At 49.1% G+C, this 15,344-nt stretch overlaps 1 protein-coding gene across 2 annotated transcripts in view; it reads left to right on the top strand.

Moving 5' to 3' along the window:
* The window catches only part of LOC140431052 (anoctamin-9-like), a 368,406-nt gene that overhangs the window by 56,141 nt on the left and 296,921 nt on the right, over positions 1–15,344 (top strand). For both annotated transcript variants that reach the window (XM_072518965.1, XM_072518966.1), the window contains exon 5: positions 505–578. In XM_072518965.1, coding sequence (XP_072375066.1) covers positions 505–578 — 74 coding nt within the window. The remainder of the gene's footprint in view (positions 1–504; positions 579–15,344) is intronic.

The following is a 15,344-nucleotide window of genomic DNA, read 5'->3' on the forward strand; positions in this document are numbered from 1 at the left end:
TCAGAATCTTTCTGACCATTTTCAACCTACACAGGCAGTCGTCACTGGGAAGCCGTTTCTCCCTATCTATATTTGCAGTTGTATTGATCATTGGGAATCTGTTCCCATTTCTCATTCATGCATAGAATGTAGAATGATTATTGAGAACCCAGCCATAATATATACACACATACACGCAGTCAAATATGAAGATTAATAATTAATAGGGAATCTACACTGTAATTTTCTGGGGATTCTAAACATATAAAACGTCAAGGTCATCATCACGGGGTAATTAACTGGGCAAGTGGGCGTGTTGACATGAACTTTATTACATGACTCATGATACTTTAGTGACTAGAAAGTGAATAATTAATAAAATATCAGCTCAGCGAATGAGTAACTGTTTTTCTACTGTAATCTTCTACATCGGAATATCTTGCATTAACTATGTCTACAAAAGCATGAGATACTGACCAAACTTTTTATCCAAAGCTAATGTGCAAAACTTTCTGTTTATTACAGAATTCGAATTATAAATTTTATTCTGTGGAAGACAAAGTATTCAAAGAACGATGGAAATGACAATGATTCATCTGGTAAATACGATACTTTAACAATGAGCAGCCAGTCTATGTGATAAATAGATTATTCATATGAAAGCACATTTCATTTGTGCATGTAAACTGAGCTGATGTCAGATACAGAAGGCTGTGGCCCAAGGCTGCAGTAAAGAGCAGGCAGGTTTATTGGTGGGTTGCGCAGAGAGATCTTGAGGGAGGCTTAGTGAAATTGGAAGCTGAAATTTAATGCAAAGAAAAGTGAATTGATAAAATTTAGAAGAAAGAGTGAGGAAATAAACATTCAATTATTCAATTTTAAGGGAATTCAGGAACAGAGGGACCGGGGAGTTTATATACATAATTCTTTGAAAGTAACAGGTTAAGTTGATTTGGCGATTTAGAAAAGCTGCAGAATACATGGGCGTGTTTCTCTGACCCCCCACCGGGTCGGAGAATCGCCGGGGGCCCGCGTGAATCCTGCCCCCACCGAGTCCCGAATTCTCTGCCACCGGAGATTTGGCGGGGCGGGAATTGCGCCGGTCGGCGGAAATCCCCCTGCGATTCTCCGGTCCGCAATGGGCCGAAGTCCCACTGCTGTCAACCCACGCCAGCTGCCGTGGATTGAACCGCGTTTCGAACGGCGGAACAAGGCGGTGCGGGCGGGCTCCGGGGTCCTGGGGGGGGGCGTGGGGCTATCTGGCCCCGGGGGGTGCCCCCACGGCGGCCTGGCCCGCAATCGGGACCCACCGATCCGCGGGTGGGCCTGTGCCGTGGGGGCACTCTTTACCTTGCGCCTTCGCCATGGTCTCCACTATGGCGGAGGCGGAAGAGACCCCCTCCACTGCGCATGCGCGGGGATGGCGTGAGCGGTCGCTGACGCTCCCGCGCATGCGCCGCACGGCCAAGTCATTTCCGCGCCAGCTGGCGGGGCACCAAAGCCCTTTCCCGCCAGCTGGCGGGGCGGAAATCAGTCCGGCGTGGGCCTAGCCCCTCAAGGTGAGGGCTTGGCCCCTCAAGATGCGGAGAATTCCACACCTTTGGGGCAGCGCAATGCTGGACTGATTCGCGCCGTTTTTGGCGTCGGTCGGCGGACATCGCGTCGATTGCGGAGAATCCCGCCCCATGTCTTTTTAAATAGAGGTTTGACGAGAACTTTCTTCTCACCCATGCACAGGGTACAAAAGAATGTCATCTGCTGGGTAATACTTCGCTCACCATTAGCCTCTCCATTGCAACCTATTTCTGGAACTATTTAATCTATACTAATAACTGCCATTGCAGCCCCCCCCACCCCCCCTTCCACCCCACCCCACCCATTGGCTTTCCTCTGAGGCCTACAATCCCATCATGAGGCCTTTGATCCGCCTTGGCCCATGAGACCACTGAGCTCCCTTCAATCTCTATTTCCACTCCAGTATCAGGCCAGTGGTTAATAAATAAAGCATATGGGATCCTGGGCTTTCCAAACTGGGGCACAAAATACAAAATCAAGGAAGTTATGACAAATCTGTATAAAAGTTGCTCTTGCAGATCGCTGTCATGGTCACAACGGGCTGAATGGATTCCTGTGCTCTAACCATTCTATGATCAGTGATTGATATTTATTATAAGGAAATATTAAGGATTCTCATTTTGCATATTGCAATAGTATTCCAGTAATGCCAGGGAAACAAACAACTGAACCTCAGCAGTGCTTTAGATATTGTGACCATGGGTATGTCCTGTCCCATCGGCCGGACACCGGTGGCTGTATACAATTGGCAGGCAGTTGCCTTGGGAGTCCTCAACATCGAGTCTGGACCCCCATAGACTCAGATCAATCAGGAAACCTCCTACTGATTACCACGTACCGTTCCCCAATACTCCTCCATGTTGAACACCACTTGGATGGAGCATTGAGGATGGCAAGGGTGGAGAATGTATTCTGGGTGGGGGACTACCACATTCATCACCAATTGTGGCTCACCACCCTGACTTAGAAATATATCGCTGTTCCTTCAATGTCATTGGGTCAAAATCCTGGGACTCCCGAACAGCACGGTGGGTGTACCTATACCACATGGCCTGCAGCGCTTTAAGAAGGCAGCTCACCACCACTGTCTCAAGGTAAATTGGGGATGGGCAATAAATGCTTATCTAGTGATGCTGATATCCCACAAATGAATTTTTAAAAATTACACAAATTCTGATGTGGGGCAAAATTAATGAGGTTTTGGTGATGTTTGCATCAGGCTAAAATTATAGAAATGTGGACTAAGTTGTATTTAATTTAACCTCCATTCCTGTTGACATTGTATTGTTAACAACAGTTTCTTTCTAAAAGGTCCAATCTCTGAAACATGCTCCTACTCAACTACCAAATATAGTTTATTAGAAGTATAATTGATAAAGGATGTCTTTCTGACAACATGGAAATATAGGGTTACAATACACTGAATAAATGCTGCCAATTCACATTGGCTGCTTTATAGTTAGAAGTTCACATTTTCTCACATTGTATCCCATTTGCCAAATTGTTGCCCGTCACTTAAGCTGTCTCTATTCTTTTGCAGACCTTTTATCAGCTATTGATGATTTGTTTTTCTACGATCTTGGTGTCGTTGACAAATTTAGCTAGCATGCATTTGGTCCTTTCATTCAAATCATTGATGTAGATTGGAAGTAGTTGAGGCCCCAGCACTGATCCTTGTGGCACTCAACTAGTTGCAGCTTTCCAACCTGAAAAAACCCCCATTTATCCCTTTTCTCTGCTTCCTGTTAGCCAACCAATATTTTATCCATGCTAATATATTACTCCTTATAACCATGTGCTCTTGAGTAAGCATTGATGTGGCACTTTATCAAATGCCTTTGGGAATCCAAGTACACCACATTCACAGGTTCCCCTTTATCCACCTTGTTACTCCCTCAAAAATCTCTAAAGTAGATTAACACAATTTATCTTCCACAAAGCCATGTTGACTCTGCCTGATCAATCAGTCTCCTTCTATAACCTCCTTCATAATGAATTTTAGCAATTTCCCAATGACAGGTGTTAGGCTAACATCTCTAGTTTCCAGATTTTGTCACCCTCCTTTCTTGAATACAGGTGTTACATTTGCTATTTTCCAATCCACTGGGGCCCTATGAGAAAATAAAGAATTTTGTAAGATTCTAACCAATGCGCCCACTATCTCTGGATGCTGGCCACCTGGTCCCAGGGATTTGGGTTCTAATAGTTTTCACAGCACCTTTGCCCAAGCGATGGTGATTGTTGTAATTTATCCCACTCATTTATCTTTTTGATTTTCAAATATCTTTGGGATGTTTTCTAAGTCTTCCACAATGAAGACTGGACACCGAATACCTGTTTAACATCTCCTCCATTTCCTTGTTTTCCAGATACACTCACCCTGTCCTACTGTTAGGGGCATATAAACTGTTCCCATAATGACTTCTTACCTTTCGTATTTCTTACCTCTATCCAAAATGATTCTGCATCTTGTTCTTTCGAGCTAAGATTATCTCTCACTACTATACTAATGACACTCTTAATAAACCGAGCTACCCAAAAACTTTTCCGAGCTTCATATCTTGTCAAAATGTCAAATGCCCTTCAATGTTCAGATCCTCAGCCTTAATTACCTGCAATCATGTATCCGTGATGGCTATAATGTCATACATTTTTATTTCCATCTGTGCTGCCTACATTCAGGTACAGAGCCTTAGTTTGTCTTTTTATAATATTTTCAATCTCTGGCCTTGTTTTTTAACGCACTCTTATGTTTGTACTCTTTGTCCCTTCCTGCCACATTCTGGTTATCTTAACCGAAATCGCTACCCCGCTTCCATACCTTGTTACACTTTAATTATACATCTCTCATGTGATCCTTTGCCCCCACTATTTTGTTTAAAGCCCTCTACCACTATGGTTATATGACTTGCCAGAAGACTAGTCCCACCACAGTTCAGGTGAAGACCGTCCCAATGGTACAGCTGCCACTTTCTCCAGTACTGGTGCCAGTGCCTCATGAATCATCCATTTTTCCCATACCAGTCTTTGATTCATGGCATGGCATAAGGTGGTTGCCACTGCTGCCTCATGACGCTGGGGACCCGACTTTGATTCCGGCCTTGGGTGGCTGTGTGGAGTTTGCACATTCTCCCTGTGTCTGAGTGGGTTTTCTCCGGGTGCTCCAGTTTCCTCCCTCAGTCTAAAAATGTGCAGGTTAGGTGGAATGGCCATGCTAAATTGTCCCTTAATGTCCAAAAGATGTGCAAGTTAGGTGGGGTTATGGGGCTATGAGGATAGGGCAGGGGAGTGGGCCTAGGTGTAGAGTGCTCTTTCAGAGGGTTGGTACAGACTTAATGGGCCAAGTGGCCTCCTTCTGCACTGTAGGGGTTCTATGGGTTTACATCTATCTCTCTAATCTTATTTACATTATGCCAATTTGCTCATGGTTCAGGTAATAATCCAGTGATTATTCCCTTTTGCGGTTCTGCTTTTTAATTTAGTCCCTCATCCCCAAGCAGAACATCCTTCCTAGTCCTACACTGGCAGACAGCAAACACAGCTCGATCATTTATTTAACAATGCAGTTAAGAGGAAAGCTCAAGCCATCATCGGTGATCCCCCTCACTCTTTACATCAACAATTTAAAATGCTCTCTTCAGGCTGGTGCTTTAAAATGCCTAGAGTTAGGAAAAATCTGTTCAAGAGATCTTTTGTTCCCAGCTTACTAAATAACAATGTAAATTTAACTTGCAATTTTATTTATTTTAACTGCAGTAAGCGCTTTAATGACAGAGTGCAATGTGTTAAGTTTGTATGGTATGTTTGTATATATGCACAAATGTATTAATGTAGGGATACATGAAATATTTACTGTTTTTAATTAACGACTGCATGATTATATGTTATATTGGAGGTAAGGCAAAGACAAAATTTCCACTTTTGTGCGGACAATAAAGTTCTATTCTATGTCATCGGTACAATCACAGACCACAACTGGATCCTCCCCATACCAATGCAAGTTCCTCACTAGCCCAAGCAAATGTCCCAAATCCTGGCATTGGGCAGGCAACACAGCCATCTGGATTCACGCTGCTGCTGTAGCGAACTGTTGATTCCCCCAACTAAACTGTTCCCTACTACAATTACATTCCTATTAATTTCTCCACTTGAATGACTTCCTGTAGGTGGCGCCATGGTCAGTTCGCTCATCCACCCTGCTGACCCAAAGTGACCTCCTTCTGCACTGTAGGGGTTCTATGGTTTTATGGTCTCTAATCTCACAAGCTATAAGAACCTCAAACCAATGGACAATTAACTTCTCAATCTCTTTACCTGTCTCACTTGCAGTCACACACTTCTGTCCCTGACTACTGACTAAATCCGGAGGCCCTTATCCAAGAGGTGTGACAGCCTCCTGCAGTAAGGTGTCCAGGTAACTGCAATCCCCACCCCTTGATGCATCGCAATGACTGCAACTCTGACTCCAGCTCAATGACTGAGCAGAAGCTCTGAAATATTACAATCGTTAGTAAATTATCCCTTAATGTCCAAAAGGTTAGTGTGGTGTTGGGTGCTCTGGTGCACAGATGAGCCAACACAGTTGTATGTGGTACAACTCTATTTTATTTTAACTCTTATAATACAGTTCGTTCTGGATACTCTGCACGTGCTGTCTCCCTGAGTGTGTTTGGTAGCAGATGTGTCCTGGTCCGCCTCTGCAGCTAATACTGACCACCGGGGGTCATGTCTGTGCTTTTATATCTTTCTGTCATTGGTTGTGGTGTTGTGTGTTCTGATTTGTCTGTTGGTGTGTCTATCATGATGTGTGTGTTTGAATATCATGACATCCCCCCTTTTTACAAAGATATGTGCCTACGTGGTTATAAATATAATTGTGTCGTGAGTGCATCTAAGAGTGTGTGTGTGTGTTGTGTACAGCGTGTGTATATGACGTAACTATTTACATGGGGCGATGTCGGGTGCGTCACACTAACAAGGTTGTACCATAACAAAACTTGGATGCGAGAGAAAAAAAAACTTGAACATTGGTCTGGTCAGACGATATCTGGAACAATAAACAACAACAGGTTATAATACAGAAGTGTTTGACTTTTTGAACGTATGAACAGCGTTATAAGTCCAGTCTAATGGGTGACCGCCTCAAGAATGGGCTGGTCCTCAAGCCGGTTCAGCTGTGGAGATTTGGGGTCACACTGGTTCACCTTGGACTGTTGGAGGTGATGCTGTTGCCGAAGTCTCTACTTTACCATTTGTTGTACTTCGTGCAGTGCTTGGTTTTTTCATTCGTGCAAATATAACATTCAACATCTTTGTAAGTGGTGCCTTGGCTGTGGTTTGGTTCTGGTGGTGATGGAAGGGGCATGATCCGTGGCATCTCCACGAAGTCATCCTTGGGAACCAGTGGAGGATCCGGCGTGTGCGTACGGTTCAGTTGCGAGCGTGGAAGGCGGCGCAAAGCTCGTTGATTGCGCCTACGCACCAATCCATCCGCCCTGCATGCCAGGAACAAGGTGGAGTCTTTTTCTTTTTATGTTTGTGGTGGACGGCATCTTGTAGCCGATGGGTCGTTGCCATCGAAGTAGCACCATCACTAATATCATGCAAGGCGATGACTATGCCAGATGTGGAAGTTGGCCGAGACCGTGCACGCTGGTTCCGGCCACCTGCTGTGCCGGAAGGGTGACTCCGCAGAGAAACGTCGAAGCATGTCGCCTTGGAGAGAGAATTGTTGCTCGCATCAACGTCTGGCGATGGCGCGAATTGGTGTGTCCATCTTGGACCGCCGGTGCTGGTTGCCACTGCCGACCCAGTGGGACTGCCACGCGATCCATTCCCTGTCGCCGTGGCATCCGCCGTCACCATGAGCGTGCCATCACCGAGGCCGCGACACCGCCCGTCCGGAGCAAGGTCTGGCGTGCGCAAATCAGAGTCGGCGCTTGGCTGCTCCGCATCTGGAGTCCGGTCTGCCTTCCGTCGATGCCCCCCGTCCGGAGTCCCAACAGGTTCACTGGAGGCAGCCGAGATTCCCTGAAGCTGCACTTCTGGAGTCGGAACATGCAGGAATGCACCAACCAGTGGAGAGGGTCGAGCCATCGAGGGTGGAAGCGGTGCGCTGCCACCGCAGTCGTCAGTGGTCCCACCGTGATCGTCGAGTGCCTCGGTACGCACTAGGCGAGGTCTGTCACCTTGCACCTTTTGCATGGGAAGTGGGATGCTGTCGTCACTCGTCTCACATCCCGTGGATAGATCGTCATTAGCAGCTTGCTGTTCACTAGGGTTGGGTAAATTGTCAGAGTTTTCATCTGGTGGTGCACACCATGTCGGTGGACTGTCATTGTCTTGCCGTTGTCCTTCATTTGGGCTTTTCTTCTTTGGAATTTTAAATCTTCCCCCAGACATTGCAGAACCTTGTTTATTACCCCCAAATTCTCCCATATGTATGGTCTCGAATATAGGATCCAATGTTTCTATCGACATTGTACTATTTTCCAAAGAACATTCCGTTTCACTTTTCTTCTCAGGTACCTCATATGTATCTTTGTCTAATGTACATGCCTTCATGGTCTCTGGGTCTGATTTTGCTGGGACTGGCATGGTCACAGTCTCTCTTTTACTGTTCTCAATTGCCCACATTATACTCCCCATACATAACTGCTTAATCACTGGGGTTAGTGTGGTACAATGGATAATCGGGTCGACCTTATCTGCATCTTCACCATTAGTGGAAAGCACACTTGGTTCACTTGAAACTGCTGTGGGTTTTAAATTTGTTATCTGGCTACTCGATGTCGGTGTCCTCAGGATTCTTGCTCCAATGTTCTGCTCATTTATCAGTGGAGTGTGTATAGGTTCAATGCAATTAATGTTCCCCTCAAGGTTTGAAGAGTCATTACTGACTAACTGCTGGTCTCCGAAGTTGGGATTTTGCGGCGTTGTGTTGAAGGGAGACATTTGTCCCTGCTGTAGATATGATTCGGGTTGTGTTATTTCCATTACCTGAGGATCAATGTCTTGTCCATTTTTTCGATCCGTACTAAAACACTGGCAATTCTCAGTCTGCTCCTTGCAAGTTAAACATTCAATTAATTTCGTTAGCAAATCCTCAGCATCCTTCTGTGGCCGTGCAGCATTATTAATCTCTGTTCGGCTATAATGATCCTGAAGGTCAGCGCATAAACCTTTTTTCTTCGGGCTTGGACGAGGCGATTCCTTTGGCTTGTCTTCAGTTGGGCTTGAACAGTCTTCAGCGCTGTGCCCTTCATTGTAGCATGAGAGACCGTCATGGTCATGCTGCTGTGTAGTGGAGCATAGTAGACTTGCATCGTCTGCCGCTGGTTGGTCAGGAGAGGTTGCTAGACCCTCATGTTCTTGTTCCTGCAAGGACTGCACATTGGAGTCTTGCGTTGCTTCTATCGTGGAGGCTGTCCACGAGCTCTCTGTGGAGGCTTGTGACACTGGAGTCACTTCTTGTTCGTGCAAGGACTGCGCTCTGGAGTCTTGCGTTGCTTCTATCGTGGAGGCTGTCCACGAGCTCTCTGTGGAGGCTTGTGACACTGGAGTCACTTCTTGTTCGTGCAAGGACTGCGCTCTGGAGTCTTGCGTTGCTTCTATCGTGGAGGCTGTCCACGAGCTCTCTGTGGAGGCTTGTGACACTGGAGTCACTTCTTGTCCGTGCAAGGACTGCGCTCTGGAGTCTTGCATTTCTGCAATTGTGGAGTCTGTCCATGAGCTTGCTGTGGAAGCTTGTGACACTGGAGTCACTTCTGGTTCATGCGAGGACTGCACTCTGGAGTCTTGCATGTCTTCTTTCATAGAGTCGGGAACGTTGAGCGGGACATGGAGCACGCTCTGTGTGGCAGCAGGGCGCTCTCCGTGTGCTTGCACCGCTCCCTGTCTGTTAATGTCAGGCTGCAGCATCATCCGGTACTGATAAGTTGGAACGTCATATCTGCTGGATTGAAGATCCTCAAATCCGAAAAATGAATCCGCATCTGCGTCGGATTCAATGTGGGGGCCGCCAATGTGCAACACGAAAGGTTCGTCCGAGTCATAGTCGTATAGGACCACGGAGCTATCATCGGGCTCGCGAGGTCCGGAAACACTGTAAAGATCGTCATCGAAGTATTCGAGGTCGGAATCATCGGCTTGTGCGTAGGTAACTACTTGTCGGAGGGTTCTTCGGAGGTCAAATTCATCTCCTGGGTCAATTTGCGGCACTGTGCTGTCATTCCAGGTGAGGGAAGGTTGTTTTACAGCTTTAACAGATTTTTGTTTTTTTGATTTGGGACGTTTCCCTTTTAAATTGGATTTGGGACGTTTCCCCTTTAAATTGGTGCAGTCTGGGGCCTCTGACATCCTGACGCTCGGTATGTAGCACGTAGGAAGCGACTGCGCATGCTCAAATCGCTGTTCCTTTACCGATGGCCGTTTTCTTGACTGCGCATGCGCAGCATCTCGCGCATGCGCAAACGAAACTTCCGGTTCTGCGCACTGCTCGCGCAACTGTGCTAGCGTGATACCTTGAGCAAGATGGCCGCCGACCTCGACCCAGCCCTCTCTCAGGCCCGGGATTTCGGCCTCTGGGAATTCGGGCTCCGGGATCCCAGCCACGAGGTGAGTACTGCAGCTTTTCTTACCTTTACTTGCCGATTGGATTGCGTTTTCTTCACAGTACTTGGAGAATTTGTCCAGGACTGCCTGGTAATCGTACCTTTGCTGCCTCCTGAAGAACCTGAACCTTGTGAATATTTCTCTTGCCCTTGCACCGGCGATGGTGAGGAGAAATTCAATTTTTTCGCTATCATCCGGGTCTTGGAGTTCAGCTGCCACCAGGAACAATTCGAACCATTGCCGGAATCGCCGCCAGTTTTCGCGGAGATCGCCGTAGCACTGGAGCGGCTGCGGAACCGGGAGCTCTATCATTTTGCCTGGGCACTGCTGGTTGTCTGTGTACACTGAGGTATGCCGGCAGGTATCGATCCACTCCTGTACCATGTGGTGTTGGGTGCTCTGGTGCACAGATGAGCCAACACAGTTGTATGTGGTACAACTCTATTTTATTTTAACTCTTATAATACAGTTCGTTCTGGATACTCTGCACGTGCTGTCTCCCTGAGTGTGTTTGGTAGCAGATGTGTCCTGGTCCGCCTCTGCAGCTAATACTGACCACCGGGGGTCATGTCTGTGCTTTTATATCTTTCTGTCATTGGTTGTGGTGTTGTGTGTTCTGATTTGTCTGTTGGTGTGTCTATCATGATGTGTGTGTTTGAATATCATGACAGTTAGGTTAGGTTACAGGGATAGGATGGGGGCATGGACCTAGATAGGGTGCTCTTTTGGAGGGTTCGTACAGACTTGATGGATCGAATGGCACTGTAGTTATTCTATGTGCATTATATATGAATCTGACATGAGCTTCCTGTAAACACTTAAAGATGTTTTCCAAAAGCAACACTTGAGAGGATAATGCTTCTGCATTGTCAACTTTGACCCAGGATTAATTTGTCCACATAGAGCATGCATATATATGAATGGCACACGGCTTCTTTACAAACAATATTCATCTATCAATCTAGACTTGTTCTTACAGTTCAAGGGTTGAATATTGTGTCAATAAATTGTCCTTTATCGGTGGGTTAATTAATGGCACCTTCTTATTTTGGGGAGACTTTTCCCAATCAATCAATCGAGCCTCTTAGCCTGAGTATACCCCCAACCCTGTGAATAAACTCCTGTCCCTCTCCTTCCCCGGAACTGACCCACTTCTGCTTCCAAGACTGCCTTCTCCTCGTGTGGACTAACTTAGACATCACCAATCAGCTTCCCACCTGACTGGAACCCAAGCCTGTCAGTCAGGTTTGACCTCAGGTGGGAAACTGGTCAATCAATCACATGTATGCTGTGCAGTGGGAGGACCCCGACTTCCATGGACCCCTCTGGATCTCCCTTCCCATTCCCAGCACATCAGGTAAATAAAATTTCAGCCCCAGGACTCGCACCACTTGTTGTATTCCACTTCTTAACATTTGAACCGTCTTCCGGTTGCAGCTATGCGGAGCTGAGCCGCACGATTCGGCAGCTCCCGCTACCACGGACTTTCGGGCTCGCTAGAAGAGTCCCAACGGAACTTTTTTCGATACTAACCCGTGGGGAAGGTAAGAGGGAGGTCCCCCTCCAACTTTTATGAAACATACTCGAAGCGTAACGGCCACAAAAGTGGCATTGGTGCAACGGGAAAAACCGAGGAAAAAGGACAAAATGGCGGCGGCCAGAGACAAAGTGGAGCTGCAGGAGTTTATTAGGCACTGCTTCGAGGAGCAGCGCGAGGAGATGCGTAAGGAAATGCTGGCGCCTATGCTTTCGGCAATTGAAGGACTAGGGATCACCCAGAAGGCCCACGAGGTTCAGATCCAGGAGGTACAGAAAAGAGTTGGTCAGAACGAGGACGAGATCTCGGGCCTGGTGGTGAGAGTGGAGCAGAACGAGGCGCTACAAAGGAGGTGGGCGGGAAGACTCGAAGACCTGGAGAACAGGTCGAGGAGAAAGCCTCTGCGGATCCTGGGTCTCCCTGAAGGAGCGGAGGGGGCCGATGCCGGGGCATACGCGAGCACGATGCTCGGGGTGATGATGGGCAACGAGGCCCCTTCGAGGCCGCTGGAGTTGGACGGGGCACACCGGGTGCTGGCGAGGAGGCCCAGGCAAATGAGCCGCCAAGGGCGATGGTGGTGAGGTTCCACCGGTTCACGGACAGAGAGTGGGTCCTGAAATGGGCCAAGAAGGAGCGGAGCAGTAAGTGGGACAATGCAGAGATCCGAATATACCCAGATTGGAGCACGGAGGTTGCAAAGCGGAGAGCGGGTTTCAACCGGGCCAAAGCGGTGTTGCACCGGAAAGAAGTGAAATTCGGAATGCTGCAGCCGGCGCGACTGTGGGTCACATACAAGGGCCAACACTACTACTTTGAAACGCCTGAAGAGGTGTGGACATTTATACAAACCGAAAAGTTGGACTCTTAACTGAGGGTTTGTGAGGGTGGGGGGGATATTTGAGGTTTGATGTGTGATGGTTGTTGTATATAGGGGGTCAATCACAATCACGCGCAGGAAATGTTGCATGGGCTGGGGGAGAGAGTCAAGGTCGCGACAGGAGCTGCGCCAGAGGGGGTGGAACGGGCTTTGGAAAGCGCAGGGTTTTTTGTTTTTCCCGCGTGCGAGAAGAAAGGTGGGAGGGGGACCTCCCACATGGGGAGGTCAATGGGGTAGCGGGGGTAGCCGGGGTCAGCAGGTGTCAGCTGACTTACGGGAGTGACATGGGGGGAGCAAAAAAGCTAGACAGTGGTCTAGCGGGGGGGGGGGGGGGGGGGGGGCGGGTTGCTGCTGTACTGACCGAAAGGGAATGGGACATAGAAGAGGTGGTCGGGGCGGGGGTTCCCCGTCTGGGGGACTGGAGGGTGAGGGAGGCGTGGACACGGGACTGGCCCAGAAAAGGAGATGGCTAGTCGGCGAGGCGTGGGGGGGGGGGGGTGTGAGAGCCCCTCCAATCCGGCTGATAACGTGGAACGTGAGGGGGCTGAATGGGCCGGTGAAGAGGGCTCGAGTGTTCGCGCACTTAAAGGGACTGAAGGCGGACGTGGTCATGCTCCAAGAGACTCACCTGAAGGTGGCGGACCAGGTCAGGTTAAGAAAGGGATGGGTAGGACAGGTATTCCACTCGGGACTAGACGCGAAGAATAGAGGGGTGGCAATATTAGTGGGAAAGCGGGTGTCATTTGAGGCCAAGACTATTGAGGTGGACAATGGAGGACGATATGTAATGGTGAGCGGATGTGGGTGGTGTTGGTAAACGTATACGCCCCGAACTGGAATGATGCAGGATTCATGAAGCGCATGTTGGGGCGCATTCCGGACCTGGAGAAAGGAGGCCTGATAATGGGAGGGGACTTCAATACAGTGTTGGATCCAGCACTGGACCGCTCCAAATCAAGGACTGGAAAGAGGCCGGCGGCGGCCAAGGTACTTAGGGGGTTTATGGATAAGATGGGGGGAGTGGACCCATGGCGGTTTGCAAGGCCGCAGGCTAGGGAATTTTCTTTCTTTTCCCATGTACACAAAGCCTACTCCCGGACAGATTTTTTTGTTTTGGGCAGGGCGCTCATCCCGAGGGTGGAGGGGATGGAGTATTTCGCCATAGCCGTTTCGGACCATGCCCCGCACTGGGTGGAACTGGAGCTGGGAGAGGAGAGGGACCAACGCCCGCTGTGGCGGCTGGATGTGGGACTGCTGGCAGACGAGGTGGTGTGTGGGAAGGTGAGGGGGTGTATCGAAAGGTACTTGGAGGCCAATGACAACGGGGAGGTGCGGGTAGGGGTGGTATGGGAGGCGTTGAAGGCGGTGGTCAGGGGAGAGCTAATCTCCATTAGGGCTCATATGGAGAAGACAGAGGGCATGGAAAGGGAGAGGTTAGTGGGTAAGATTTTGAGAGTGGACAGGAGATACGCAGAGGCCCCGGAGGAAAGATTACTTGGGGAAAGACGACGGCTCCAGACGGAGTTTGACCTGTTGACCACAGGGAAGGCGGAGGCACAGTGGAGGAAAGCGCAGGGGGCGACCTACGAGTATGGGGAAAAGGCTAGTCGAATGCTGGCACACCAGCTGCGTAAAAGGATGGCAGCGAGGGAAATAGAGGGAATCAAAGATGGAAGGGGAGCCACGGTTCGGAGTGCGACGAAAATAAACGAGGTATTTAAGGTCTTCTATGAAGAGCTGTACAGATCTCAGCCCCCAGCGGGGGAAGAGGGTATGAGACGAATCCTAGACCAACCGAGATTCCCGAGGGTGGAGGAGCAAGAGGTGGCTGGTCTGGGGGCACCAATTGGGTTGGAGGAGCTGAGCAAGGGTTTGGGGAGCATGCAGGCGGGGAAGGCCCCGGGACCGGACGGGTTCCCGGTGGAGTTCTACAGGAAGTACGTAGACCTGTTGGCCTCTCTACTAGTGAGGACCTTTAATGAGGCAAGAGAGGAGGGGGCCCTACCTCCGACAATGTCGGAAGCGACAATTTCTTTGATCCTAAAGCGGGACAAGGACCCACTGCAATGTGGATCGTACAGGCCGATCTCGCTCCTTAATGTGGATGCAAAGTTGCTGGCAAAAGTGCTGGCCACGAGGATCGAGGACTGTGTCCTGGGGGTGATTCACGAGGACCAGACAGGATTTGTAAAGGGTAGGGAGTTAAACGCCAATGTGCGGCGGCTCTTAAACGTGATAATGATGCCATCGGTGGAGGGAGAAGCGGAGATAGTGGGAGCTATGGACGCGGAAAAGGCCTTTGACCGAGTAGAGTGGGAGTACCTCTGGGAGGTGCTGCATAGGTTTGGGTTCGGGGGAGGGTTTATCAGTTGGGTTAAGCTCCTTTACAGAGCCCCGGTGGCGAGTGTAGTGACGAACCGGCGGAGGTCGGAGTACTTTCGACTGTACTGAGGGACGAGGCAGGGGTGCCCCCTGTCCCCCCTGTTGTTCGCATTGGCGATCGAACCATTGGCCATGTCATTGAGGGAGTCTAATAAATGGAGGGGGGTGGTCCGAGGGGGAGAAGAGCATCGGGTGTCGCTATATGCGGATGACCTGTCGCTGTACGTGGTGGATCCAATGGAGGGGATGGTGGAGGTCATGCAGACTCTAAGGGAGTTTGGGGAGTTTTCGGGCTATAAGCTCAATGTAGGGAAGAGTGAGCTCTTTGTATTACAGGCGGGGGACCAAGAAAGAGGGATAGGGGACCTACCACTGAGGAGG

Source organism: Scyliorhinus torazame, chromosome 10 (genome assembly GCF_047496885.1).
Source record: "Scyliorhinus torazame isolate Kashiwa2021f chromosome 10, sScyTor2.1, whole genome shotgun sequence".
NCBI classification, from domain to species: Eukaryota; Metazoa; Chordata; class Chondrichthyes; order Carcharhiniformes; family Scyliorhinidae; genus Scyliorhinus; species Scyliorhinus torazame.